At 42.9% G+C, this 25,830-nt stretch overlaps 2 protein-coding genes and 1 long non-coding RNA gene across 3 annotated transcripts in view; 2 read left to right on the forward strand and 1 right to left on the reverse strand.

The window, feature by feature from the left end:
- Positions 1–2,896, reverse strand: part of WWP2 (WW domain containing E3 ubiquitin protein ligase 2) — a 142,491-nt gene extending 139,595 nt beyond the window's left edge. Inside the window, exon 1 of the mRNA XM_020870212.2 lies at positions 2,760–2,896. The gene's annotated coding sequence lies outside the window, so the exon portion shown is untranslated. The remainder of the gene's footprint in view (positions 1–2,759) is intronic.
- Positions 2,897–2,990: 94 nt separating this feature from the next.
- On the forward strand, positions 2,991–6,628 carry LOC139029894 (uncharacterized). The gene is made up of 2 exons (XR_011482177.1): positions 2,991–3,079; positions 6,383–6,628. It is a non-coding gene; the product is annotated as an uncharacterized lncRNA (long non-coding RNA).
- A 1,913-nt stretch (positions 6,629–8,541) lies between these two features.
- NOB1 (NIN1 (RPN12) binding protein 1 homolog) lies at positions 8,542–18,224 on the forward strand. Its single transcript, XM_070451085.1, has 9 exons — positions 8,542–8,693; positions 8,815–8,947; positions 11,555–11,685; positions 13,331–13,402; positions 13,604–13,732; positions 13,824–14,024; positions 14,644–14,741; positions 15,766–15,910; positions 17,638–18,224. Exons 1-9 carry the CDS (start codon positions 8,631–8,633, stop codon positions 17,905–17,907), a joined length of 1,242 nt encoding a protein of 413 aa, XP_070307186.1. The 5' UTR covers positions 8,542–8,630; the 3' UTR covers positions 17,908–18,224.
- Positions 18,225–25,830: the final 7,606 nt, after the last annotated feature.

Below are 25,830 nucleotides of genomic sequence, written 5' to 3' on the forward strand. Positions count from 1 at the left end.
TGTGTCCCCATTTAGCCACTTGGCTCCTCTCACCTCCTTCAGATATTCACTCAACTGTTACCTTCTCAGGAAGACTTCCTAAGCATTCTCTTCAAAATTGCAATGCCAAGATTTTCCCTGGTGGTCCAGTGGCTAAGACTCTTGAGTTCCCAATGCAGCGGGCCCAGGTTCAATCCCTGGCCAGGGAACTATATCCACACGCCCCAACTGAGAGTTCAAATACCACAACTAAAGATCCCATGGGCTGCAACTAAAGATCCTAAGTGCCACAAATAAGACCTGGTACCGCTAATATTTATTACTTTATTAATAAATAAAATTTTAATGACAGGCAACAGTCCACATTCTGACTCCCTCCTTTATTACAATATAATGCGCATTTTACTTGGTTATTTTGTTCATGTGCCTTTCACCACTAAAATTAAAGATCCAAAAGGGCAGGGGTTTTTGCCTTCATTGTGTAACATAGTCCTGGTGCTCAGAATAGCACTGTGCACTATAATTTTTAATTTTTCAGGAAGCATTTTAAAAACTAAAAACAGAAGAAATTTCAACCCTATTGTATTTAACCCAATAAACTTTAAATGCTATCATTTGTAGCACATAGTCATATTATATTTACATTATCATGTATTATAATATTTCTAAAAGTCAATTAAATATTTTGCCTTTTTTCTTCATACTAAGACTTCAAAAATCTAGTGTGTATTTTATATTCATAGCCTAACTCCAGGGCTCAACACCGCAGAATGACCACCATACTGGACAATGTGACTCTAAAACAATGCCTGGCACAGAGTGGGCACTTATAAATATTCACTGAATGAAAAAATGTTTCCCCAGGAAGAGGCAGCTATGGTATAGCACAGGATTTTCTAAACTTCAGTTACACTCCATGTTCACAATTTTTGCTGTAACCTGTACTAGCTTTCCCTTAAAATGTCATCCTTTATACACTTGAAAAAATATTTTAAAATTTTATGTCACTTCTATAAATGGAAAAGAATGCGATTAAGGATAAAATGCCTGGGCCTGAGTCCCTACTCAGTTACTCACTACTTCCAGATTCTAAAGCAAGAACTTCACTAAGCCTCAGTTTCTTCATCTGCAGAATATGGACAATTCCAACCTTCACAGAATCACGATAAAGATCAAATGAGATGCTGTCATAAACTCTTTGCAACTGCGAAAGTAGTCATTAAATGAAGGAGACAGAAGCCAACTCAAGCCTTATCTCACACCCATCATTTTCACATGTACCAATAACAGAACATAGCAAGCACATCTGACAAGAGAAGACCGAGGACTCAGGTTCAAATCTTGTCCTCCACTTACAGGCCTGTGACCTTAAGAAACTCATTTATTTACCAAACACTTACCAAGTGCCCACAATGTGCCAGGAACTAGGTTAGTAAATAAGTCAAATAAGATATGAACTCTACCCCTGAGGAATTTGCAGTCTAGCAGGGAGAAAGAGATCAGTAGATAAGAAAAAGCAAAAAATTGTCCAAAAAAAATCAAGTCATCTCTCTCAGGTCTGTTTGTTCATTGTGAGATGGGAATAACACCTTCCCAGCCTAACTCACGGGGCTACCACAAAAATCAATTTTTAAATGTTTGTCAAGTACTCCAAAAACTTGAACTCATTATTCATTAGAAAAGTATTTTTTTTTCCTACTTGTAATCCAAAACGACTCTGGTTCCTGTTAATGTCCAGTTTACACATTCACTCCAATAATACCACATCTGTGAAATTCATTCCACTTTTGCAAATGTTAGTAAACACAAAGAAAAAGAGGACAAACAGCTTTAGCACAGGTGTTTAATTTCAAAATCATGATCCAGGTCACAGTTCAGTCTTGCTACCTAGTTACAGTCCGTGGAGATAAGCAGTCCCATGGTAAAGCAAACTGAATAATTTAAACTGCAGAAAGAGGAAAAGTCATAAAGTAGTGTAGGTAGACACTGTCCAAGATTACAGCATATCTATATTGGTGAGGTAATGCTGGGATTGGGTCCTGCTCAACACCGGAGGTTAAAAGCCATTTTAAGGCCAGAGCAAAGTGCCCACACTGTTTTTAAGTCTAGAAGTTGATCTGATCTGAGCAAATCTCTAAGAAAGATGATCTGAAGGACTAGGTTCCCAAGAAGTGGAAACCCTACCCAAGCAGGACTAAGTGAGTGTGACGAAAGCAAGATGGTCAAGATTCTGTGATCCCCCCTGAAGTTTAAAAACTGAATGGGAACAAAATCAAAGTCTGAAGTACCAATCATTTCCAAAGAGGAAGAAAGGAAAATACTCTCAGGTGAGGCTCACGCTGCATCTTCTTGCTAATCTCTCCTTTTTTCCCCACCATGTCACTCGCCCATTCTCAGGCGACCTACTGCAACTCAATGCCCCAAGTCGCCCCTTCCCCCTGCCCCGCTTCCTCCACAAAGGTCACTCCTCTTCATGCCTGGCACCTATAATGCTTTCCCTTTCCCGGTCGACTTGTTGGCCGCCGCACCCAGGACGGCCTTCGCACCCACAGCGGAGCAGCCCCCGCGCACGGCCAGCGGCGCGCCCACCCCGCTCGGGCGGGAGTCGGGACACCCCTCCTCGGAGGCCGGAACCGCCGCGCCAGGCCCCTCCCACAGGAAGCCGCCGCCCCCCGGCGCCGGGGCCGCGCCTCCCCCGGCCCACCCCGCGCCGCCCGTCTTCCCCGGAGTTCCCCGCGCCCCGACCCGCCCGCTGCGTCCCCAATACCCGCGCTGGCTACCTGCAGTGGCCACTGAAGCGGCGCCCAACTCCTCTCCCACTTCCGCTTTCCACAGACCGCACTCGGGCCAGGTCACGTGACCACGCGCGGTCACCTGACCCGGAAGAGGCTGGCCGGGCCTCAGGTGTGGGCAACCTAGGCCAGGCCCGAGAACCTCTGGCCAGAAGGCCTTCTTGTCCTTTGTATGTTTAAAAGTGGGAGGATTTTCACTTGCTAGATGGTCTCCCAGCAAACAAATTGAAGTCTCGCAGAGTGCCGGGCGCTTCGTTTACCCCTCCCATCAACAATGAGGGCGGGTCTATCTTAGACCCATTTTACAGGTGAGAGGAGGCGGTCAATCTACTAACTCAGCAGATATTTATTTAACTCCTTAGGGTTAACAGACAAGATAAAATACAGAATGCCGAGTTAAATTGTAATTTTAAACAGCCATTAATACGGAGGTGTGCCCCCAAATATTGTCTGGTACAGTGCATATTTATAGCAAAAAAAAAAAAAAGGAAAATTAAGTTGATACTCATATGTAATGGGCATCCTATGTTTTAATTTGCTATATCTGAGAACCCTAAGCCTACTATGTGCCAGGCAAGTTTCTAGGTTCTAGAAACACAAAAGCTTTTGTAGAGCATCTGTTCTTGTGACATAAAACACAGGTAGAGAAGCTCCGAAACCTTTGCTATTGTCCATAAGATGCCCCAGCACACCAAACTAACCCCATTTCGATAATATATAGACTAGATAGAACTTTATGAATTGGAAAAAAAAAAAAAAAACATTTTAAGTCAGTATTCTTTACCGATAGTCAAGAACTTCAGCTTTGACAAACTGGATGAAGGCTAGTTTTTCACTTTTAATCACCATTAACTAAGATTAGTATTAATCACCTAATTAAACAAGCACAGGGAGGCCTGGCGTGCTGTGGTTCATGAGGTCGCAAAGAGTCAGACACGACTGAGCGACTGAACTGAACTGTGCACTAATTACTCTGTTATTTTTAGGTCTTCCATTTGGAGGAATCAGATATGCATACAAATTAAACTGGTTGAGCATTTAGTCTCTACTTTTCCCATCCCAAATCCATCCAGGAGATGGCCTTTTAAGGAGCTACAGTCCTCTCTTAACATCTTAATTCTTAGAGTAATCCCATCTATAAAACTATTAAAATTTCTCTAGTAACATTCTCTAGATGGGAGTTGTACTAATTCTATTCTAGGGGAAGGCCTCTTTAATTTGGTGGCATTTGAGTAAGTGTTCACCAAAAGGAAAAAAAGGGATTAGGCAAGGCAGTCTCTCACTGTGGGTTAAAGGAGTAAAAGCTTAATATACATTCTGAGTAATGGCAGCCCACTCCGGAACTCTTGCCTGGAAAAATCCCATGGACAGAGGAGCCTAGTAGGCTATAGTCCATGTGGTCACAAAGAGTCGGACAAGACTGAACGACTTCACTTTTCTTTCATAAAGTCCCTACATGGTCCCTTCCACCCCTCACCTTTGTTTCTTTTATCTCATCTCCAACTGCACTTTTGCTCAGTACCCTGCTTCAGCCACTCTAGCCTGAGGGTCTGTGGACTTGCTTTTCCCTCTTCCGGGAAAGTTCTTTTCCTGGGTAGTCAGTTGACTCACCCCCTCATCTCTTTCATATGTTTGCTTAACTGTCCCTTGCAGTGAAGCCTTTCCTGGTCACACTATAAAATCACAACTCATCTCTTCCTTCCCCTCCTACCAGTCCTTTCCTTTGTTTTTTCTCTCCGTATTTCCTCAACTTAGCACTATCTGCCTTTCACATGAATGTGTATATGTATAATCTGTTACCCCCTACAAAAAATTATGAAGACAGGAGCTATAACCTAGCTTCCAAAGCAGTACCTGGCCGATAGGAGGCCTCTTTAAATAACCCATTGAATGAATAGACTTCATCAACTTTTACTGAGCACTGAACTGGCTGCTATAGGTCCTACAATATAGGAGCTATTTTAAGACACATAAAAAATCTGAACTATGTCATCATGAAAGCACCCCCAAAAAATTAAAAAGAAGTTGAAATGTTCATTTAAGGAAAAAGGCTCCTAAAACAGTCCATGACTTCCAACCTACTTAAAGAAGACAACCAAGTAACTGCAATGCAAAGCAGAAGTAATAACTGCTCATTGAGGGCGAGATTTGAAATGTCTTAAGTATGGTGGGAAATAAGGGTCCATATCTGTCCTTGGAGAAAACTCTGATTTGGGTAATCAGGACCAGTTTACAGAAGGAACAACAGAGTGGCTTCTTGGAAACTAAGTAAGTGGGGGTTGGCAAGAAGAATTTTCAGGCAGAAGAGAAAACAAGGTCAAAGGCAGAAACAAGAAAGTCCGGGACACTCCCAGGAAAGTCCAGAGGAATTCTAGATATACTTAACTGAATTCAAGTCATGTTTCTTCTGCATCAAGTTTTTCTCTCTCCTACCCAACTGTTAAGTATAAAGTTTTATATCCTGTAAATTTTCCAGTCCTGGAAGTGAAGTCAGATGTTCACTAGCACACAATCAAGACCTTTTCTCTTTCATAAAGGGTCCCACATGTTAAAGTTGTCATTATCTCCAAATGAGTTATACATGGAGTCCTTCTACATATGTTTGCTGCTGCTGCTAAGTTGCTTCAGTTGTGTCCAACTCTGTGTGACCCCATAGACGGCAGCCTACCAGGCTCCGCCGTCCCTGGGATTCTCTAGGCAAGAACACTGGAGTGGGTTGCCATTTCCTTCTCCAATGCAGGAAAGTGAAGTCGCTCAGTTGTGTCCAACTCTTCCCGATCCATGGACTGCAGCCTACCAGGCTCCTCTGTCCATGGGATTTTCCAGGAAAGAGTACTGGAGTGGTTTGCCATTGCCTTCTCCACTACATATGTTTGAAAGTGTTCATTTATTAAGGTAAACTGTTTCCAGTGACAATAATTTTCATAATAATGTTTGAGATTTCTTCACTTTCTTCATTTTTTAAAAAAACAAGGAGCTTCAAATGTGTTTCAGGGTTCACTTCACTTCTGGGTCCTCTGAGGTTTTTTGTTTTGGGGTTTTTTTTTTTTTGTATTTTGGCAGCATGTGGGATGGTGTCTCAACCAGGGACGAAACTGGGGTCTCCCAGTGAAAACTCCAAATCCTAACCACTAGGCCACCAGGGATTTTCTTCCCTTCACTTCTGAGAGAACCTGTCCCCAGACACCCTCTGCTACCAAAGACATTACCCTCAACTACCTGAACACTCCCTTTGGATTTTTAGACTTCATGAGTCTTTGCCCTCATCATCCTTCAAGATGTGGCTCCAAAGCTTATGCCTCTAAACTCAAACTTGCCCCTTGACACTACACAGGATATCAGTTTGTTTGTAGCTATTACATCACCAAAATTGTGGTGGTGTAAATTAGTTCTCAGTATGTATTTTTTTCACCAAATGACAGTCCCAAGGCTTCAGGGGACTTGGAGACTAACATTACAGGGAAAGAGAAAAGGGATTAAAGTATTACCGAAAAATGACAAAAGCTACAAAGTGTCAAGAAACCTATATTGAACAAGTATTTTTAATGTTTACTAGAAAAAGAATGGCTCAAAGCCTGATCTTTCTTTTCCTGACTATTCTCCTAAATCAGTGTTTCTCAAGTGCGACCCCAGGTCAGCAGCATCAGTGTCACCTGAAAAAGCAGCTTGTCCAGCTCTGCCCAGACCTACTGAATCAGAAACTGAGGACGAAGCCCAGCTATTTGTAGTTTTGCAATCTCTCCAGGTGATTCTGATTTACATTGAAGTTGGAGAACATTGATCTAGGTCATTCTTTTTCACCATAGTGTTCACAGAATTATTGCTAATTTCAATAAACCTCTTTTTATTGTGGGGTCTAGTTTCTATATAATCCCTCCCTTTTCAGGCAGCAGGAGCAGTCAATTAAGGAAGAAATTAGAGACAGGAATATTAGTGTTGAGTGGACTATATTTTCTAGGCATGAAATAAAAAGTTAGAGTAATGAGAATGAATGGAGAAGGGACCCAGGCACCTCAAACTGTTTCAGAAGTGATGTCAATAGGGTTGAGCAAGAGGAGTATGGGTTGAAATAAATATCACTCAGAGATTCTTACACTGAATGCCTTTTTTGGTAATGCCATTAGTGAAAATAGGAACTCAAACAGTGAAGAAATTTTAAGTGGGGGCAGGAGAGAGAATTACCGAGTTTTAACCCTCCTCCTGAGTAACAATACCAAAAATTTTCAGAAAGATGTGGCCAAAAGACTAGGTTAGGGAATAAATGGGGATTGGACCTATAGATTCCAGAGGTAGTCATATAATGTGATCATTGTGACCAGCTTTGAGGATAGATAGTACTGGTGAAGGAGAAAATTCAAGAGACATGGAGGCCAGGACAGTTCTGTGGATGGTGCCCTGTGTGCAAGGCAGAAAAGAGTGCACTAAAGGAGGCTGAAAAATCATCAGAGAGGCAGGGGGACCACAGTGATGCAGCACAAGAGTGAATACAGGAGAGACAGTCCAGAAAAAGGCAATGGTCAGCAATGTAAAATTCTGCAGAGGAACTGAGAATGACAGAAATAAGAACAACAGCAAAAAAAATTGATGATAGGGAATTCCCTGGTAGGTCAGTGGTTAAGACCCCCAGAGATATGAATGATTTTTTTGGAGGTACAAGGGCTAAATTATAATCAAGGGGTGAAAACTGGAGTGAAGACTAAAAAGACAGTTTAGAATTAACTCAATAACACTGAAGATAGATGATTGAAAACTTAAGACATTACTCAAAGTTCACCAGCATGAATTTCTAACAGACCAGATTTCATAATCACAGAATTTCAGCAAGGAATTATGAGCCTTGCTTTAGGTAAGTGGAGTAAGAATATTAAGTTAAAAAATTGAGAGATAGAGATCCCCACCCCAAATTGCTCAAAATGAAGTAGGGGTAAGAAAGCAGCGGTTGGCCTGGCATAAAGGTAAGCAAGTGGCTCTGAGTTGGTTTGTTTCAGTGTTAATCTTAATACACCATTTAGTCAATGTTAGCCTAACCTCCTTTTCTTGAGCAACCACACCTTGCCTATAAAATAGTATTTCATAGACTTGTTTATGACTTAAGTCATGTCCAACACTTTTGCTACCTCATGGGCTGTAACCTGCCAATCCCCTTCTGTCCATGGAATTTCCCAGGCAAGAATATTGGAGAGGATTGCCATTTCCTTCTCCAGGGGCTCTTCCCCACCCAGGTGTCCAACTGGAGTCTCCTGTCTTTAGCACTGAGCCACCAAGGAAGCCCAGTCTTTAAATTAGGTCATCTAAACCGACTGACTCGACAATAAAACCAAATACAGACTCTTTGAATTCAAGTGTACAGAAGATGCTGGGGCATCTCCGGGCAAGAATATGACCCCATGGGGTGCCTCCAGGCAAGAAAGTGCCTTTCTGCAGGGAATCTTCCAGACTCAGGGATCCGAACTTGGGTCTCCTGCATTACAGGCAGATACTTTAACGCTGAACCACTAGGGAAGCCCTAAGGGCCAATCAAAGTGTCTCTAGGGGTCAACGGGGTCGCAAAGAGTCGGACACGACTGAGTGACTGAACCGAACTGAACGGTCAATAGTTGATGGCAAAGCAAGTTTTCTCACGTGACCACCCCACGCCGGGCCCCGCCCAAAATTTGACCCCGCCCACACCTCCCAGGCAAGGAGAGCGGCCATACTGCGCATGCGCGCAGGTGGCCCAGAGCCGGGAAATGCCGGCGCGCCCGCCAGGAGTCGCCGCTTAGTTGCAGTTTCTCTTCTCGGTTCCCAGAGGTCCGGATTGATACGGAGGGACGGGCGGAAGCTCCGCGCGCATGCGCGGTCTGGCCTCGTTGGGCCAACATGGCGCCAGTGGAGCACGTTGTAGCGGATGCCGGGGCGTTTCTACTGGATGCGGCTCTGCAGGTACACGGTGCTCCTGTGGAGAGGAGCGGGGTCTGGGCTGGTGGCCCCTGAAGGAGTTTGGGAAGTCCGGCAGCACGTTGCGTGGTGCGGGCGGGTGTGAGCTGGGCTGGTCTCCCCGCAGGACATCGGGAAGAACATCTACACCATCCGGGATGTGGTCAGCGAGATTCGGGACAAGGCCACGCGCAGGCGGCTCGCCGTTCTGCCCTACGAGCTGCGTTTCAGGGAGCCCCTTCCTGAATACGTGCGACTGGGTGAGTACCTCTGCCCGATGTTGATGGTGAAGCTGGGTCCCAGGTTGCTGACTGAACCTGCTCTGGTGCTAGTTGGAGCCTGGTTACTTTATCAGAGTTGGTTTAGAAACCCCACGGTCAGGATCGTGGTGGGAGAGAGGCTTCCTGGGTCATGAGTCAACCAGGCCTTGCTGCTTACTAGCTATGTGCCCTTGGGTGTATCACTCAGACTCTCCAGGCGTCAGTTTCCTCATCTGTAAAATGGGATTAACAATAGTACCTATCCGCGGAGTTGCTGGGAGCATTAAAGGAAGAATAATGTCACTCAGCACAGTGTCCAGCGTTTTGTAAATATTAAATTTGTTTGGATTAAAAATAGAAGTCCTGCCCTGGAAAGAACCTAGGTGGTTGAAAGTGTTTTAGGGGTTTTAGAATTTAAAGGCTGATAATGGAGATGATGTTACCTACACTAATTGTGACTTCTTTAGCTTTCTCTCACATACTAGCTTTGTGATCTTTGACAAGGTACTTAATCTCTCTGAGGAAATACTAATAGTATTTACTTCACAAGATTTGGCTAAAGCAGTCCCACTCCTAGGGATATATTGGGACAAAGCTATAATAATTCAGAAAGATACATGCACCCCTATATTCATAGCAGCACTATTCACATTTGCCAAGACATGAAAACAACCCAAATGTCTATTGACAGATGAATGGATAAAGAAGATATGGTACAATATGATACAATAAAATACTACTCAGCCATAATAAAGAATAAAATATAATGTCATTTGCAGCAATGTGAATACTAGAGAATATTATACTGATACTATATACTTTATATATTTATAATATTTATAAATATATATTTATATGTAAATATATATAATGTTTATAATATTATATACTAAGATAATATATACTAAGATATACTAAGAAAGACAAATACCATATGATACTACTTATATGTGAAATCTAAAATATGACACAAATGACCTATCAGAAACAGAATCACAGACATAGAGAACAGACTCCTGGTTGTCAAGAGGGAAGGAGTTGGGGGAGGGAGGTTGGGGTTATTAGCAGATGTAAGCTTTTATATATAGACTGGATAAACAACAAGGTTCTACTGTATAGCACAGAGAACTATATTCAGTATCCTATAATAGACCATAATGGGAAAGAACATTTTTAAAAGGAATATAAATGTATAACTGAATCATTTTTTTATACAGTAGCAATGAACACAACATTGTGAATCAGCTCTATTTCAATTTAAAAAATTTTTGTAAAGATTTGACTGAAGGATAAGATGAAAATCTTTTAACATAGCACCTGGTACATAGTACCCAATAAGTTTTAGCTGCTCTTAATTAATAGCTGCATTTTTAGGAAATGTGAGCTGTATACTTATTGTTCCTGGTGTTAATGTAGCACACTAAGATTATGGCATCTGGTCCCATCACTTCATGGGAAATAGATGAGGAAACAGTAGCCAACTATATTTTGGGGGGCTCCAAAATCACTGCAGATGGTGACTGCAGCCATGAAATTAAAAGACGCTTACTCCTTGGAAGGAAAGTTATGACCAACCTAGACAGCGTATTAAAAAGCAGAGACATTACTTTGTCAACAAAGGTCCATCTAGTCAAAGCTTTGGTTTTTCCAGTAGTCATGTATGGATGTGAGAGTTGGACTATAAAGAAAGCTGAGCGCCGAAGAATTGATGCTTTTGAACTGTGGTGTTGGAGAAGACTCTTGAGAGTCCCTTGGACTGCAAGGAGATCCAACCAGTCCATCCTAAAGGAGATCAGTCCTGGGTGTTCATTGGAAGGACTGAAGTTGAAGCTGAAACTCCAGTACTTGGCCACCTGATGTGAAGAGGTGACTCATTAGAAAAGACCCTGATGCTGGGAAAGACTGAGGGCAGGAGGAGAAGGGGACGACAGGGGATGAGATGGTTGGATATCATCACCGACTCAATGCGCATGAGTTTGGGTAAACTCCGGGAGTTGGTGATGGACAGGCAGAAGACATCTTTCTGTTAATATGTCAAAATATTATTATATATGTTTATTATTGATGTCTCAGGAGAATAACAAGAGCTGGAGGGATGTGGGTTTTCTTGTTGGGGTGGGTTTACATACAAAAACTGTTCAATATTTGTTACCTAGTATTTTTGTCTCATTATAGACAATAATTATTGGTTGAATCACCTTTCCATCCCACTTTGAACTGTGATCATCCTTTCTATTAAAAAAGATTGTTAGAATCAGAGAACTTTTTTTACTGCTGAGGGAGAAGAGACTCTGTATTCTAATATAATACCAGAGCCTAGAAAAGGAACTCTCATCATTTGCAGATATTATGCTAACTTTCAATGATTTTCTGTTAACTTTTTTCTGTCCCTTCATCTGCACTCAGTAAGGACCTTACAGTAAACCTAACTGGCATAAATCTTGAGAGATACAAATGTCTCAGTTCTGAGTAGAAAAAGATCAGGAGATGAATGAATGAGGTGTTTTTGGGATACTGATCCAAAGTTCTTTTCATATTTTCATTACAGTTATCCAAAGTCATATGGCTCTTTGCTTTTAACTGAACTTTGGAATCTTTTGTTTACAGTGACTGAGTTTTCAAAGAAAACTGGAGATTATCCTAGCCTCTCTGCTACAGATATCCAAGTACTGGCACTTACTTACCAGCTGGAAGCAGAATTTGTTGGGGTGTCTCACCTAAAACAAGAACCAGAAAAGGTAAATCAGAAGGATTGTTGGTTTCATCCGTTTTTACTTTTTTCTTATGAGACCTCTCAGATGTACAGAAGTAGAGGGAATAGTATAATGGACCCAGTGTCCCCATCATTCTGCCTCCATGGTTATCAATTCATGATCTGTTTTCATCTCTACCCACCCTAGCCATGAGCATTTTTAATTCAGACATCTTATTTCACTGATAGATATTTCTTGGTGTGTCTCAAAAGAGATTAGGTATGTCTTTTTAAAAAATAACCACAAAACCAATATTATACCTAAACAAAATTAATAGTAATTTCCCTGGTATCATCAAATATCCAAATGTGTGTTTGTTCACATTTCTTAATTATTATATAAATTTTTTAATAGTTTATTTGTTTGAATCAGGATCCAGATAAGGTTCATACATTGTAGTTAGCAAATGTGTCTCAGTCTTGACCTCTAAGTTCTTGGTAAGATTGGTTAAATTTAAAAATGCCGAAAGAGGAACTTTCCTGGTGGTCCAGTGGCTAAGACACCAAGTTCCCAATGCAGGGGTCCCAGGATCAATCCTTGGTTAGGGAACTAGATCCCGCATGCTGCACCTAAGCAAGTTTGTATACTGTAACTAAAAGATCTTTCATGCCTCAACTAAGACCTAGCACAGCCAAGTAAATACTTTTTTTAAATTTTAAAAATGTTTAAAGAGAGTAAAAATCAACTATATTCTCACTGCTTTTGAAAAAATAGAATTCTTTTCCAGAAACAAGCAAGAAAGAACACCAAAAATGCTAACCATTTTTTTCAGCTCTTAACTAACCTTCAGAATTCTGGGTTCCTGTTGTGCTTTTACGGATTTGTCCAGCTCGGTTAAGTTGAAGAGATTAATGGTTTTGTGCCTGGGCCCCACTGACTGTTTCCAGGCCAGAGGATTTTGGAAGATAGGTAGTTTATACTGTAGTAAGTAATTTCAACTAGTGTTTACAAAGAAGTACTTGATCTCCACTGTCTAAAGTCATCAAAACTGTAGTGGACTGATGTTCCTGTTCTAGTTGGAACTGCCTTCACTTGTTCTCAGCCAGATTTAGAGTCCTCCAGTCCAAAAAGTCTAAAAGTAATGTCTAAAATACAGACTTCTGTGTGTCACCAGAATGTTTTGGGGGGATGGGAGTCAAGGGAATAGTTTCACATAAAGGCTGACTTTGTGGCTGAGCCGGGTTTCTGTTTTGGCATCTGTCAACTTGAGATTCCTTAAAACCACCCTTTTCTGCAGTCTTTTGGGCAGGAGTTAACCTGTTTTGTATCAGAATCTTTAAAACTGCCTGTCTCTTGATCCAGCAATTCCACTTTTAGGCATTTATCTTAAGGATGTAACCAAAGATACTTCTAGGTTTTATACATAATGATGTTCATTAAAGCTTTATGTCTAGGGCCAAAAAAGAAATGTCCTAAAATGGTTATTTGGTGGTAGTGGAATCCCTGAATAATTCTTCATATATATTTTTATGTTTCCCACTTTTTAAAAAACATTTAATAGATCTTTTAATTTCAGTAACCAGGGGGAAATATTTTGTTTTCTGGGTTTTTTTAATTACTCTTCTATGTTGAATTTTCAACCTGTATTTCTTTGCTTAGTGCTGTCTCTTGTTTCTTTTTCTTTTTAAAGGTTAAAATGAGTTCATCAATTCAGCACCCGGAAACTCCTCTGCACATTTCTGGTTTCCATCTGCCCTCAAAGGTAATTTCTGAGACAGGCCAGGCTCTTCATGCATTTTTCTGCTCCATGTCAGATCTCCAGAAATTGTCTGATTCCAGGGAACCAAATTTATCCTGAGAGATGCTGCAGTATGTCCAGCCCTGTCTGACTTGTACACTGTATATCATTTCATCTATAACTCTCAGTTTGCAGGTTTAAAAATTACTTTTCTTTTAATCTCAGCCTAAACCCCCACGAGGAACAGTAGAACACAGACACCCAGCCAGTGAGCCTGAGGACCTCGAGTTCAGTTCCTTCATGTTCTGGAGAAATCCTTTGCCTAACATTGATTGTGAACTGCAGGAGCTGCTGGTAAGGCCCTGCCTTATGATCTGATGACCACAGACTAGCATCTTCCAGCTGCACCCCTGGGCAGGGAGTTTGAATTCTATTAATGTTTCAGATGGACGGAGGTGAGGATGTTCCAAGTGAGGAGGAGGAGGAAGAGAATGGACTTGAAGAAAGAAAGGACCAAGACAGTGATGATGACGGGGGCGGGTGGATAACCCCCAGCAACATCAAGCAGATCCAGCAGGAGATGAAGCAGTGTGCTGTCCCCAAGGACGTGCGGGTCGGCTGTGTGACTACAGACTTCGCCATGCAGGTGGGTGGAGTGGGTATCTGTCGGCCTGGGTTCAGTGTCATACCTGTTACAGGCAATGGTCCCTCGGAGGTTGAGGATGGGTTTATATAATCCTTCTTTTCCTGGTTCTAGAAACTTTGCCTATGCTCTTTGTTAATTTGCCGTTTTGCTTGGAGGTTGGGGAATCATAATATATTGACAAAATATATGTATGATACATTACATTTCTAATGTCTAACATTCACAGTCTGTTGCTGCTTTTCTTTCAGTGTGTGTAATGTTCTGTGCTGTGTTCAGTATTTGGAGACTGTAGCGGTTTCCAATCCAGAAATAAATAGTTTTGCTCTGACACAGTGAACATCTCCGTTAAGAGAGATTGCTTTAAAAAACAGAGAGATTACTCACGGGAGGTCTTGGCTAATTAATGCTTACAGTCGGTGGCCCTTGACATCAGAAGACTCTGGGTCCTTGTCCTAGTGTACCTGTCTTGAGAGGCATCCTATGCTTGCTTTTCTTGAGCAGAAGCCCTTCATGAGCCAGACCAGGGTTTGTGAAGTTCTCTTAACTGTGATTATGCAGACGTTAAAGATAATGTCGGTTTTGCTCTGAGTTCGGTTCCCCATTAACGTGTTGGTTGCAGAACGTCCTGCTGCAGATGGGGCTGCACGTGCTGGCCGTGAACGGCATGCTGATCCGCGAGGCCCGGAGCTACATCCTGCGCTGCCATGGCTGCTTCAAGTACGTAGTCGGTAGTGTGGGCCCCGGCGCCCCTCTGTCGAGCACCCCTCTCTTCCTAAACCTTCAGTGGGCTTCTCGAAGGGGGCCCTTGCCTTCTGTGCAGGTGTTCCTTCCTCCTCAGATTAGCCCCAGTGACGGGATATTTTCTTGCACAGAATATTTCCTAGCCCCTGTTGAGAGGGCTCTGTTCACTTGCAGACTTCAGGTCAGGGGCCTGGCTTCTCTGGCAGTTGCACGCAGCTCTTGTCTCCTGCCCCTGGGAACTGAGGGAGAATTCCTCAAGGGTAGACACGGGCTCCTGCTTGGTCCTTGAGAGCAGCAGCTTCTCCTGTTCAGTCTACAATTGGGGCTTGAGAGGGTAGGAGAGTGGCAAGGCCTGGGGGTCGGCCTCAATGCCCACACCCATTCAACCATAACAGCTTCGCTAGTGCTTCCTGTATGATTCATTAATAAATTCTCAGCATCTCCAGAGCCACCTCCTGGCATCATGCCCAGTGACACGACATTTGGGGCCAAGGTATTCAGTAATAGTTGTAATAATGTAATAGCATGCCCCTGGAGAAGGGGGGGTGGTAAGAGCACTGACTCTGGAGCCATATTCCTTGGGCGTATGCCTGCCACTTACTGGCTCTGTGACCTTGAGCAGCTTGCTGCCTAGCCGCCATTTCCCCACCTGTGAGATGGAGATGCACCAACCTCATCGGGTTGTTTCCATGGTACCCTTGTAGCATAATGCCTGACAGAATTCGGTAAAGAGTTCACGGTCACTGTAACAACATTCAGCTCAGTTTTCTTACTTACCATCTATGTCGTTTCTTCCCTGGAACCGTGGGGCAGCACTGTGCGTACATCAGCCGCGCCATACAGCCGGGCAGCCCTGGTCCAGGATGGCAGTGCAGTTCAGCTTATCCGCTTCCACTCCTCGCGCCTCCTCCTCCTCCGAGGCCCAAGACTCACCTTGTGCCCCCGGGACTGGGTTCGCTGCCTGAGGCTCCAGTGCAGTGAGGCTCCTTTGTGTCTGTAGGACAACGTCTGACATGAGCCGAGTGTTCTGTGCACACTGTGGAAACAAGACGCTGAAGAAGGTGTCCGTGACCGTCAGTGATGACGGGACCCTGCACATGCACTTCTCCCGCAACCCGAAGGTGCTAAATCCTCGCGGCCTGAGGGTGAGTAGAATGGCTCCCACTCCCCTGACGGCAGGGCCCGGGCTTGGGGAAGCGAGATCTCTTAGCATCAGGAGCAAAATGATCAGAGAGAAGAACAAACCCTCATGGTTTCTACAAGATAGTGCGTGAAAACCTGTGATCCAGATGGGGAAGGCTCACAATTCAGCCTCCCCATGAGCTTTGTGAGGAGTTTGCAGTCTAAGAAGAAATCACTAGTAATTCCACACAGTAAATTACATGTGGGGTCACAGAGAGGTCGTTTGTAGGATGGTGGAGATTGGATGTGTGTGGGAGTTTGAGGATGGGCAGAATTTCCGGAAGCTCCAAGAACCACAAGGGAAGGGGTGTGAAGCGCTCAGCACAAGAGTTCTGACTGGACATGCAGCCGAGTGGATTTGTCTTGAGGAATCAGGAGAGGAGCGTTGAGAGACCAGCGGGTATACCTGTGGCCGGCCCAGCCTGGGTTCTCTAGGCAGATGCCACCAGCATGAGAAGGTTGTTCATTTTTAAACTTTCTGTTCTGAAATAATTTTATAGAAGAGTTGCCAAAAATAGTACAAATTCCCATTTTACCTTTCACTTAAATTTCCCAGTTTAACCGTTTACTACATTTGCTCTGTCATTTATATATATTTTTTCTTTTCCCCTAAAAACCATCTGAGAGTAAAGGCTACCTGATGCCCTTTGGCCTCTAGATACTTTGGTGTGTGTTTCCTGAAACAAGGACTTTATCTTTCATAGCCACTGTACAATTACTAAAATCAAGAAGTTAACATTACTTCAGTACAACTATCCTAGCTTCCCAGATGGCACTAGTGGTAAAGAATCTGTCTGCCAGTGCAGGAGATGTTAAGAGATGCCGGTTCGATCCCTGGGTCGGGAATATCCCCTGGAGTAGGAAGTAGCAACCCACTCCAGTATTCTTGCCTGGAGAATCGCATGGAGAGAGGAGCCTGGCTATAGTCCATGGGGTCGCAAAGAGTCAGACACAACTGAGCAACCTAGCATGCAGTACTACTGTCTATGGGTCATATTCAAACTTTGACACATTTATTTTACAGCAAAAGAAGAAAAGGGTTAGGATCACACATTGTGTTGGTCATGTCTCTTTAAAACTGAAGTAGTTTGTCAAGTCTGTTGTCTTTCACACCTTGACATTTTAAAATGGTTTTAAAGAGTTCAAAGCAGTTCCTTAACATCCCTTAGCTTGGGTTTGTCTGGTGTTCCCTCCCGCTTAGATTCGGGCTGTGCAGTGTTGGCAGGAACACCCAGAAGTGATGCTGAATCTTCCCAGTGCATCCTGTTAGGGGGTAAATGATAACTAGTTGTCCAGTTTACTGCTGATAATGACTTTGATCACTTAGTTAAGGCAGTTTCTTATGTAATGCGAATATAATTAACCAAAACCAAGATGATCAAATTTCCCGTAAGGTTATTATTTGTAATTAATAAGTAACTTAGAGAAAGATAGTCTGAAGTCTTTCTGTCTTTAGCTGAGAGTGTGTAGTCAGAATACCGCTTTGGGTTTTGCATCTGTGAGGTGAGGTGAGGCTCAAGTGGGAAGATGCGTGTCAGGGGCTTAGCGCACAGCAGGCAGTGGTGATAGACTCCACTGGTGTCGTCGGCCCGCGTGCAGAGTTGTCGGGTGAGCTTTACGTTAGCAGGATCTGGTGTGTATGGATGCAAATCCCCGTCCTTCTAACGGCCTTTCCCCTTCTTGTTTGCAGTACTCTCTCCCCACTCCCAAAGGGGGCAAGTACGCCATCAACCCCCACCTGACCGAGGACCAGCGCTTCCCTCAGCTGCGCCTCTCCCGAAAGGCCAGGCAGAAAACCGACGTGTTTGCCCCTGACTACATAGCTGGGGCGTCTCCCTTTGCAGAGAATGACATCTCTAGCCGTTCAGCCACCCTGCAGGTCCGAGACAGCACCCTGGGAGCCGGGAGGAGACGGTTAAACCCCAATGCTTCCAGGAAGAAGTTTGTGAAGAAAAGGTGAAGCAGCAGCTCCACAGGCAAGCTGGACGGCTGCCCAGGAGACCTGTGTCGGCCCCGGTGTGCCGGCCCGGCGGCCCCGGACTCAGGAGGGCCTGACCTCCTCAGCGCCACCTTGGGGCTTGCTGCGGTGCCTCAGGTTGGGTTTGTGGTGGAGCCTGGCTAACCCCTGACCTGTGCGCATCCAGAGAACCGAGTTCCTGCCATGTTGAGGGAGTTTGATGAAAACAGAGCAAACGGTGCCTGGAGCAGATCTTCAACCTTTAAAGACAGGAACTTCTAAGTGGTAATATTTTTCTAATAAATGTGATTATAAGCTTCTGCGCGTTTTGTTTTTTTCTTTAAGGTAATTTGAGAGAAACACTTAAGGTGTGCACTCAAGGATCAAGCATTTAGGTTTTCTTTTTGCCAGAAAGTATACTAGGTACTAATTTTATTATTAAAAAAAATTGTAGCTCTTAATTTTAACTCATTTTGAAAACGTTTCAGTCATCCAGGAAAATACCTAGACTCTCCCAATGTTAACATTTCTTACTTGCTTTTCCCTTTCTTCACATACAAACACACAGTGTCTCCTAGGACGGTGATGTTCTTTTACATAACCACAGCACAGTGATCAAATTCAGGAAATTTAACATGATACATTACTATTACCTAATACATAACACTTCAGATTTTACCAACTCGCCCCAATACTGTCCTTCATAACATGTTCCCCCAGATCTGAACAATCTCTCCACCTTTGTCTTTTGTGAAGTTGACCTTTTTAATAGTATGAGCCAGGTTTTCAACATGGCCCTCTATTTGGACTTGACAGGATGGAGGCGATCCATATGGGACAAGAAAGCTACATGCATGATCACTGGTTCTCAGTGCATCACCCTAAATGATGGTACCAGATTACTTGGTAAATAAACCTGCTGAGTAGAAGATTTCTTAAGTTCTCTACATTAACAGTGTATTCACAGAGTGCCAGCTTCAAAAGTTCCTTATATCAAGTTTTTCCCTGTATGGTTGTCTATTTAGTATAAAGCTAATTGCGGGGAGCTTAAATTCAGTTTAGATATTTCCTATGTATTTTTTAAATATGAAAACTCAGTTCCAAAAGGAAAAACCATATAAACTACACTGTATGAGGCGAGGTGTGTGCAGAACTAGATGGCCTTTCCCTTTCATACCCATTTCCGCTTTCCCCTGGCTAATCCATTTCATTTGTTTCTGACTTATCCTTGTGTTTTCTTTTGCAAAAAAAGTGTGTGGGTATGTGTTACATTTTGGAAGACACGAGGCAATAGTTGGTCCACTGCTCATATGCACACAGAACAGTACCTGGAACATGGTGGGTGCCCAATAAATACTTGTTGCATATATTTGGCATTTAATACTAGCTTTGTAAAAACTGATATATATATAACCAAACTCACCACCTGCTACTCAAAATGTTTTGACTAGCTGGTCATGCATCACAACTTTCTACCAACTGATTTAAGAGTTTCAGTTACAGTTGTTGAAGGCAGAGCCAGAATACTAGCTTGGTTGTGGAGGTCCTTTAGGGTTGTCTTTAAACTAAGTCATACAGTTCCACTCCTGGCCAACAGGAAGTAAAAGGGTTCATACTTACCCTCTCACCTGAAGCAACTTAAAAAAGAGCTAAAACACAGAAAATCACAGTATTCAGCTTCTGGAGGTCAAGCAGGTGATCCCCGAGTGAGGAGGACACAGGTGAGCTCCACAATTGCACCGGTTTGGTATCTAGAGAGAGAATTTCCAGAAGGAAGAGGTGGAGCAACAATGCTGGGAGTCCAGGAGGGCCCAAACAAAGGAAAGGAGCGACCATCACAGCGCTTGAGTGCACCCAAGCATTCCATGTCTGCAGTGGGGCCCCTGCGCATCCTCGGCGAAGTACTGATGAGCACTTACGTGAGGGGTTTCCTGAGGCTGGGAAAAGAAATAGCCCTCCCCACCAAAATGAGATAATCCTCAAAGCTCACCCGAAGCCAGAGACGCTTCAAACTCTCGCTATACAGAATGGAAAACTTCCTAATTCACAGGCATCAGGCAGGTACTCCAGATCAGGAAACAATTATTTCCAGACTAAAGGCTGCTCTAGTCTCACCCAACAAAGCCAACCTTGCAAGAATCCTACTCCTAGTTCGATGCCAGAACCAGTCTTGTGGCCCCACCCAATCCCACTGGAACAAGAAACAATCCTTGGGACTTCCCCACTGGTCTAGTGCACCTGCCAATGCAGAAGACATGGGTTCAATCCCTGGTTCGGGAACTAAGATCCCACAAGCTTTGCGGCAACTGACACTCCATGTCTCAACTAGAGAGCCCAGGCACCCCAACCCACTGAGCCTGCCTGCTGCAACTAAGACCGGACGTGGCCAAAAATAATTTTTTTTTAAGAGAAAGGTCAGTGTTCTCACGTTTTCAAAACACTCTCCGAAGGAAGCAGTATCATCCTAATTCATAGCCAAGCAGCAACAATCTGGGGGATCTAGAAGAATACCCCATATACATTATTAGCAATGACCCGAGTTTGATCCCTGAGTCAGGAAGATGACTTGGAGAAAGAAATAGCAACCAACTCCAGTATTTTTGCCTGGGAAATCTCATGGACAGAAGTACCTGGCAGGCTACAGTCCACGGGGTCACAAGAGTCGGACACAACTGAGCAACTAAACCTACCTATCTACCCCAGTATTTATGGACAGGAGGAAATCTGGAGTGGAAACATTCAACATGTCCACATCACTATGTTTTTGTGTTCATGTATTTGGAGGTAAATTCTTGTAAATGAAACCTTTTGTGTAAGTAAGACAATGATGAAACTGTAGTTCTGTGAAGCACAGTGACATTATGCACGTTTACTAACAGCTGCTTATACCTCTTCAGACATCGGGTGTTCTCTGTCTACACTGTTCACGAAGCCCAGTGCATGGATCTTGAATGATATTCAACAAATGCTTGTGGAGCTGAATGTGTGATTCAGACCACTTTGGAGAATATAATTCAAGAGGCAAGAAATACTTTTTCCAAACTTCTCTTTTAGTTTGCTCATGGAAATAACAAATGAGTTCCCCATCCTGAAGGTGTTTGTGCAAAAGCTGAAGAGTTACCAGTGATGTGAAAAGGATCAAGCATTGAAAACAGGTCCCCAGGACATCCCTGGCAGTCCAGTGGCTAAGACTGCACTCTCAGCGCAGGGGGCCCAGGTTCAAACCCTGGTTAGGGAACTAGCTCCCAGATGCCTCAACTAAGAGCTCACATGCCACAACTAAAGATCTCCCATGCTGCAAGGAAGATTAAAGATTTCATTTGCCGCACCTAAGACCCAGCACAGCAAAATAAACAATTTTTTTAAAAAGGAAAGAAAAAAAGGAAATGGGTGTCTTCTATGCTTTATGTTCTCTGATCTTGGACCAAAACTCAATTTGCTACATCAGATAAAATCTCTTCACAACACATGCATGCCATTGGAAGAGAAATTTCGCTTTAATCAGGGAAGGTCTAAGTCCAACAGGGGATGACCTACTTCACACAATATGTAACAGGTCAAAATTCCAGCAAGACACGCAGGAACAGGGTGTCCAACATAACAGTGTGTGTTCTGTGCAGCGGTGATTGTGTCTGAGACAGGAGGGCAAAAGGGGATGGGACTTAAAGTGGAAGAACAGCCTCTCTCCTAATACCGAGGACCTATTCCCTCCACGGATACTTGGCTGGTAGCCATGGAAACCACTGAGGACCAAGAGATGCCTGGGTCCCCAGACAGGCCCAAACATGGCTCTAAGCGACTGTGTTAAGTCCATCACCTGCAGCTGAAAAAAACCAAGGGGACTTTGGGGACTTCTGGATGCAGGGCCTTGGCAGGTGACTAATGAGGCTGTTTGTGTTCTTTCATCGAGAGGAGGATGGGGGACTCCTGAGGGTTCTGCCCATGCTTCTTATTTCTAGATAACAAAGATGATCAACAAAGCTTCTTACAGCTCCATGGTGCTGGCGTGCTCCCTGGGGAGGCAGGGAAGGCCCTGAGCACACTGTTTTCAGTTGATACACAGTGCCCAGTACATACCTACACCTGGGACAGAGGCCTGCTTGGAGAAGATCATGGGAATTGTACAATCTTAAACTGACAGCAAATTAAAGCTAGAGAGACCTTTAAGACAATGCAGTCCCAACATGTATTTTTACAGATAAGGCAAACAGGGCTCAGACAGACAAGCATTAGCAGCTGACCTGTAACTAGACTCAAGAATTTTGAATCTAACTCTGATAACAAGGAGATAGGAGCTGGCTCTGGAGACCAAGAGCCTGAGTTCAAATTCTGGACTATACCACTGACAAGCTATAGAGCCATGGACAAGCCGGTAATCACTTGGTATCTGTTTCCTCATCTGTAAAATGGGGGGTTTATTCCTGACCTCATGGTTTAGGAGTTTCTCAAATGTTAAACACAGAGTTATTAGTCATTCTACACCTATTCATGCATACTTACCCAAGAGAAATAAAAAACATATGTCCACACAAAGACTTGCGTACAAATGTTTATAGTAGCATTACTTGTAATAGCCAGACGTGGAAACAACACAAATATCCTTCAACTGAATGAAATAAACAATGTTAATGAATGAATAAACAAAATGTGGTTTATTCACACAATGGAGTATCATACAGTCATTAAAAGGAAGGCAGCGCTGACATGGATGTGTTAACAGAGAAAACAAACCTTCAGTATGACTCCACACTGAATCTACTTCTTTATCTCTGATCTTGTGCTCTGTCGCCTGTGCTTAGTCATGCTGGCTCTGCACCTTTATAAATGAATATTGCCTATGGCCTGACATTTATAGGACAGCCCATTCTCAAGGCTCTGACCTTTAACACTTTTCCATTCATATACAAAGAAAAAAAAAAAATCCCTGCAAAACAGAAAATTAAAAATTGCCTTATTGGATGTTTAAGGTCTGTGACCAGACCTCTGTGGACAGCTTCAAGAACAAAGGATTCCAGCACCAAAAGTTCTGCAATGATGAGCCACATCCCCTTCTCCTTTTAGTATAAAAGAAGCCTGAATTCTAACTAGGGTAAGATTGTTCTTTGGGACAGTATTCCACCATCTTCTGGGTCTGCTGGCTTTCTGAATAAAATCACTTTTCCTTGCCCCAACAACTTGTCTCTCAATTTATTGACCTGTTGTGCAGCGAGCAGTACAAACTTGGACTCAGTAGCAGATGAACCTTGAAAACATTATGCTAAGTGAAAGAAGCCAGTCTCAAAAGACCATATAATGTATGGTATCATTTATAAGACGCCTGGAATGGCAATCAGAAAGTAGATTACTGGTTGCCTAGGACCAAAGGTCAGGGACAGCCAGGGAAATGGGAGAGTGATTGCTGCTGTGTACAAGGCTTCTTTTGAAGGTGATAAAATGTTCTAAAATGAGATTAATATCCTCACAGCAAAACTCTAAAAATATACTAGTAGCCATTGTGTTAGCCACTTTAAATTGGCACGTTTTATGGCTTATGCATCTTAATAAAGCTGTTAAAAAATGAGTTATAATAACACTTCTCTCAAAGGGTTTTATTGGGAATTAACATGAGCTAATACATATATAACTATATCTAAAACAGTAAGTCTTCAATGATTGCATGATCATTATTTCCTACTCTACAGAGATGGAGGAATTAAATCTGTTGACTTTTCTTCCATGAAGGATAATGAAATTAGAAGAATTGCTCACTGATAAGCCTAGCATGGTATATTTTGATCATTTAGAAAAGCACAAATTAATACAATATGGTTTTCATAGTAATATATAAATATACATATTATATTTCATAGTAATATACAGAATAAGGGCATATGAGGGGGTTACCCCTATAATGTTCATTTTGGTAAAATTTCAGAACCCTGGGAATAAAAAGATCTCAGGTGCTTACAGAGAAAAATGTAAATGATCTACATCCAAATGATCAGGAAGCAAATTGTTTCAGATTTTCCACAACAACCATAGAATTCTACTCACAACCAAATAGTCTGATATCTAATGTCAGATATGCAATACATCAAAAAATTTACTTTCATTTATCCTTTCTGGGGAAACTACTGGAAAAAGTAATCCAGAGTGAGGTGGGGGAGAGTAAACAAACAAACAAAAAAAAAACAGTTGGGATCTAACACAAGATAGAGGTACAAAGAAGCCCAGTAAGACAGTTATGCAGCAAACCTCAGAGAGTGATCGGCCCAAAGTGGAAGATAGGACATCCAGCATACCCTTCTCCAACAACTAGAACTGACAAAAAATCTGATGAATTTCACCAAGTGAAAAAATCGCATCACGGTATGTACGCTATTTGTTTTTTTACACATTAGATGGCATGGTTGGGAACCATGAGTGTTTCCAGTAGAGAAAAATCATGAAAAAAGAGAGGCAGATATTATTCTAGAAAGAAACGAAGTTGTAGAAGAGAGGAAACATAATCATAATTCATTGCTTGGTCTGTTGTCATCAATAGCATGAACGCTAAGTATTGATTCAGTCAGAGTTTTTGATATCACCACACTGGAAAAATAGAAGGGAGGAGAGGTGGAGTTGGCGGATATTGTCCAAGTACTCATCCTCATCTTTCATAATAGCAAGCCAGTAAGTACTGTCTTAAAACAGGGGTTCCCCACCTCAGACACAGACTGCTCCCATCTGTGGTCTGTTAGGAGCAAAGCAGGTGGGATGCAGCAGGCGAGAGAGTGAAGCTTCATGTGCCTCTCCCCATCGCCAGCATCACTGAATCATCTCTGCCCTGGCCCGAGTCTGTGGAAAAACTGCCTTCCACAAAACCCAGCCCTGCTGCCAGAAACGTTGTGGACCGCCGTCCTAAAATGCAAAGCCACGCACGAGACGTCGCTTGAAAGCGCGGCACGCCGCAGGCAGCAAGAGTTCGGAAAAGGGTGTTCTTCACTGGCGGTCCAGCGGCTAAAACTCTGAGCTCTCAACGCAGAGGGCCTGGGTTCGATCCCTGGGCAGGAACTAGATCCCACCTGCTGCAAAGAAGATCGAAGATCCTGGCCTGTCCAAACTAAGACCCAGCACAGCTAAATAAAATGAACACTTCCTCAGCTGGACTGTCTCCATTTCAAGTGCTCAATAGCCACCTGGGGCATGTCGCTACCTTATTTGGGCAGCCCAGATACAGAAAATTCCACTGAACTGTGTGGTCTAGATCTTTAAAAAACAAAATCCTTTTAAAGCCAGTTTCACACCACTTTAAAAAAGCCCAGATGAAATCCTCATGTCTGCCCCCAAAACACTGAGTAGCAAACTCGCCATTAAACTCCCATACCCCTTAAAAGAGTTTTAATTCTTAACTATAACAAATAACCTTCTGTCACTTTTCATTCCTAGAAGAAATTCTCTGAAACACTGTGTTTAATGGTTCTGGTGGTTAACTCTGATAATGTACTCTATTTCTTGGTTTATCAACTTTAGACAGTATCAATATAAGTCATGCAGTATTTTAAGTTATTTTTATTTATTATTATTATTATTATTATTGGCTGTGCTATGTGGCTTGTGGGATTTTAATTCCCTGACCAAGGATCAAACCAAGGCCCTCAGCAGTGAGAGAGTGGAGTCCTAACATCAGACTGCTAGGGAATTCCCTACGTCATGCAATATTTTATTTACTTATTTATTCATTTATAGCCACACCATAAGGCATACAGGATCTTAGTTCCCTGACCACAGAATCAAACCTGCTCTCCCTCCGGTGGAAGCTCGGAGCCTTAACCACTGTACCATCAGGGAAGTCTCAATCATGCAATATTTAAAAAAAAAAAATCAAAGATAGTGAAGAAGAAAATCCAGGATGAAAAAAATTAATACATTGAATTGTTTAAAATATGACAATAGCTTTTGCTATGC

This window comes from Odocoileus virginianus, chromosome 20, assembly GCF_023699985.2.
Source record: "Odocoileus virginianus isolate 20LAN1187 ecotype Illinois chromosome 20, Ovbor_1.2, whole genome shotgun sequence".
NCBI classification, from domain to species: domain Eukaryota; kingdom Metazoa; phylum Chordata; class Mammalia; order Artiodactyla; family Cervidae; genus Odocoileus; species Odocoileus virginianus.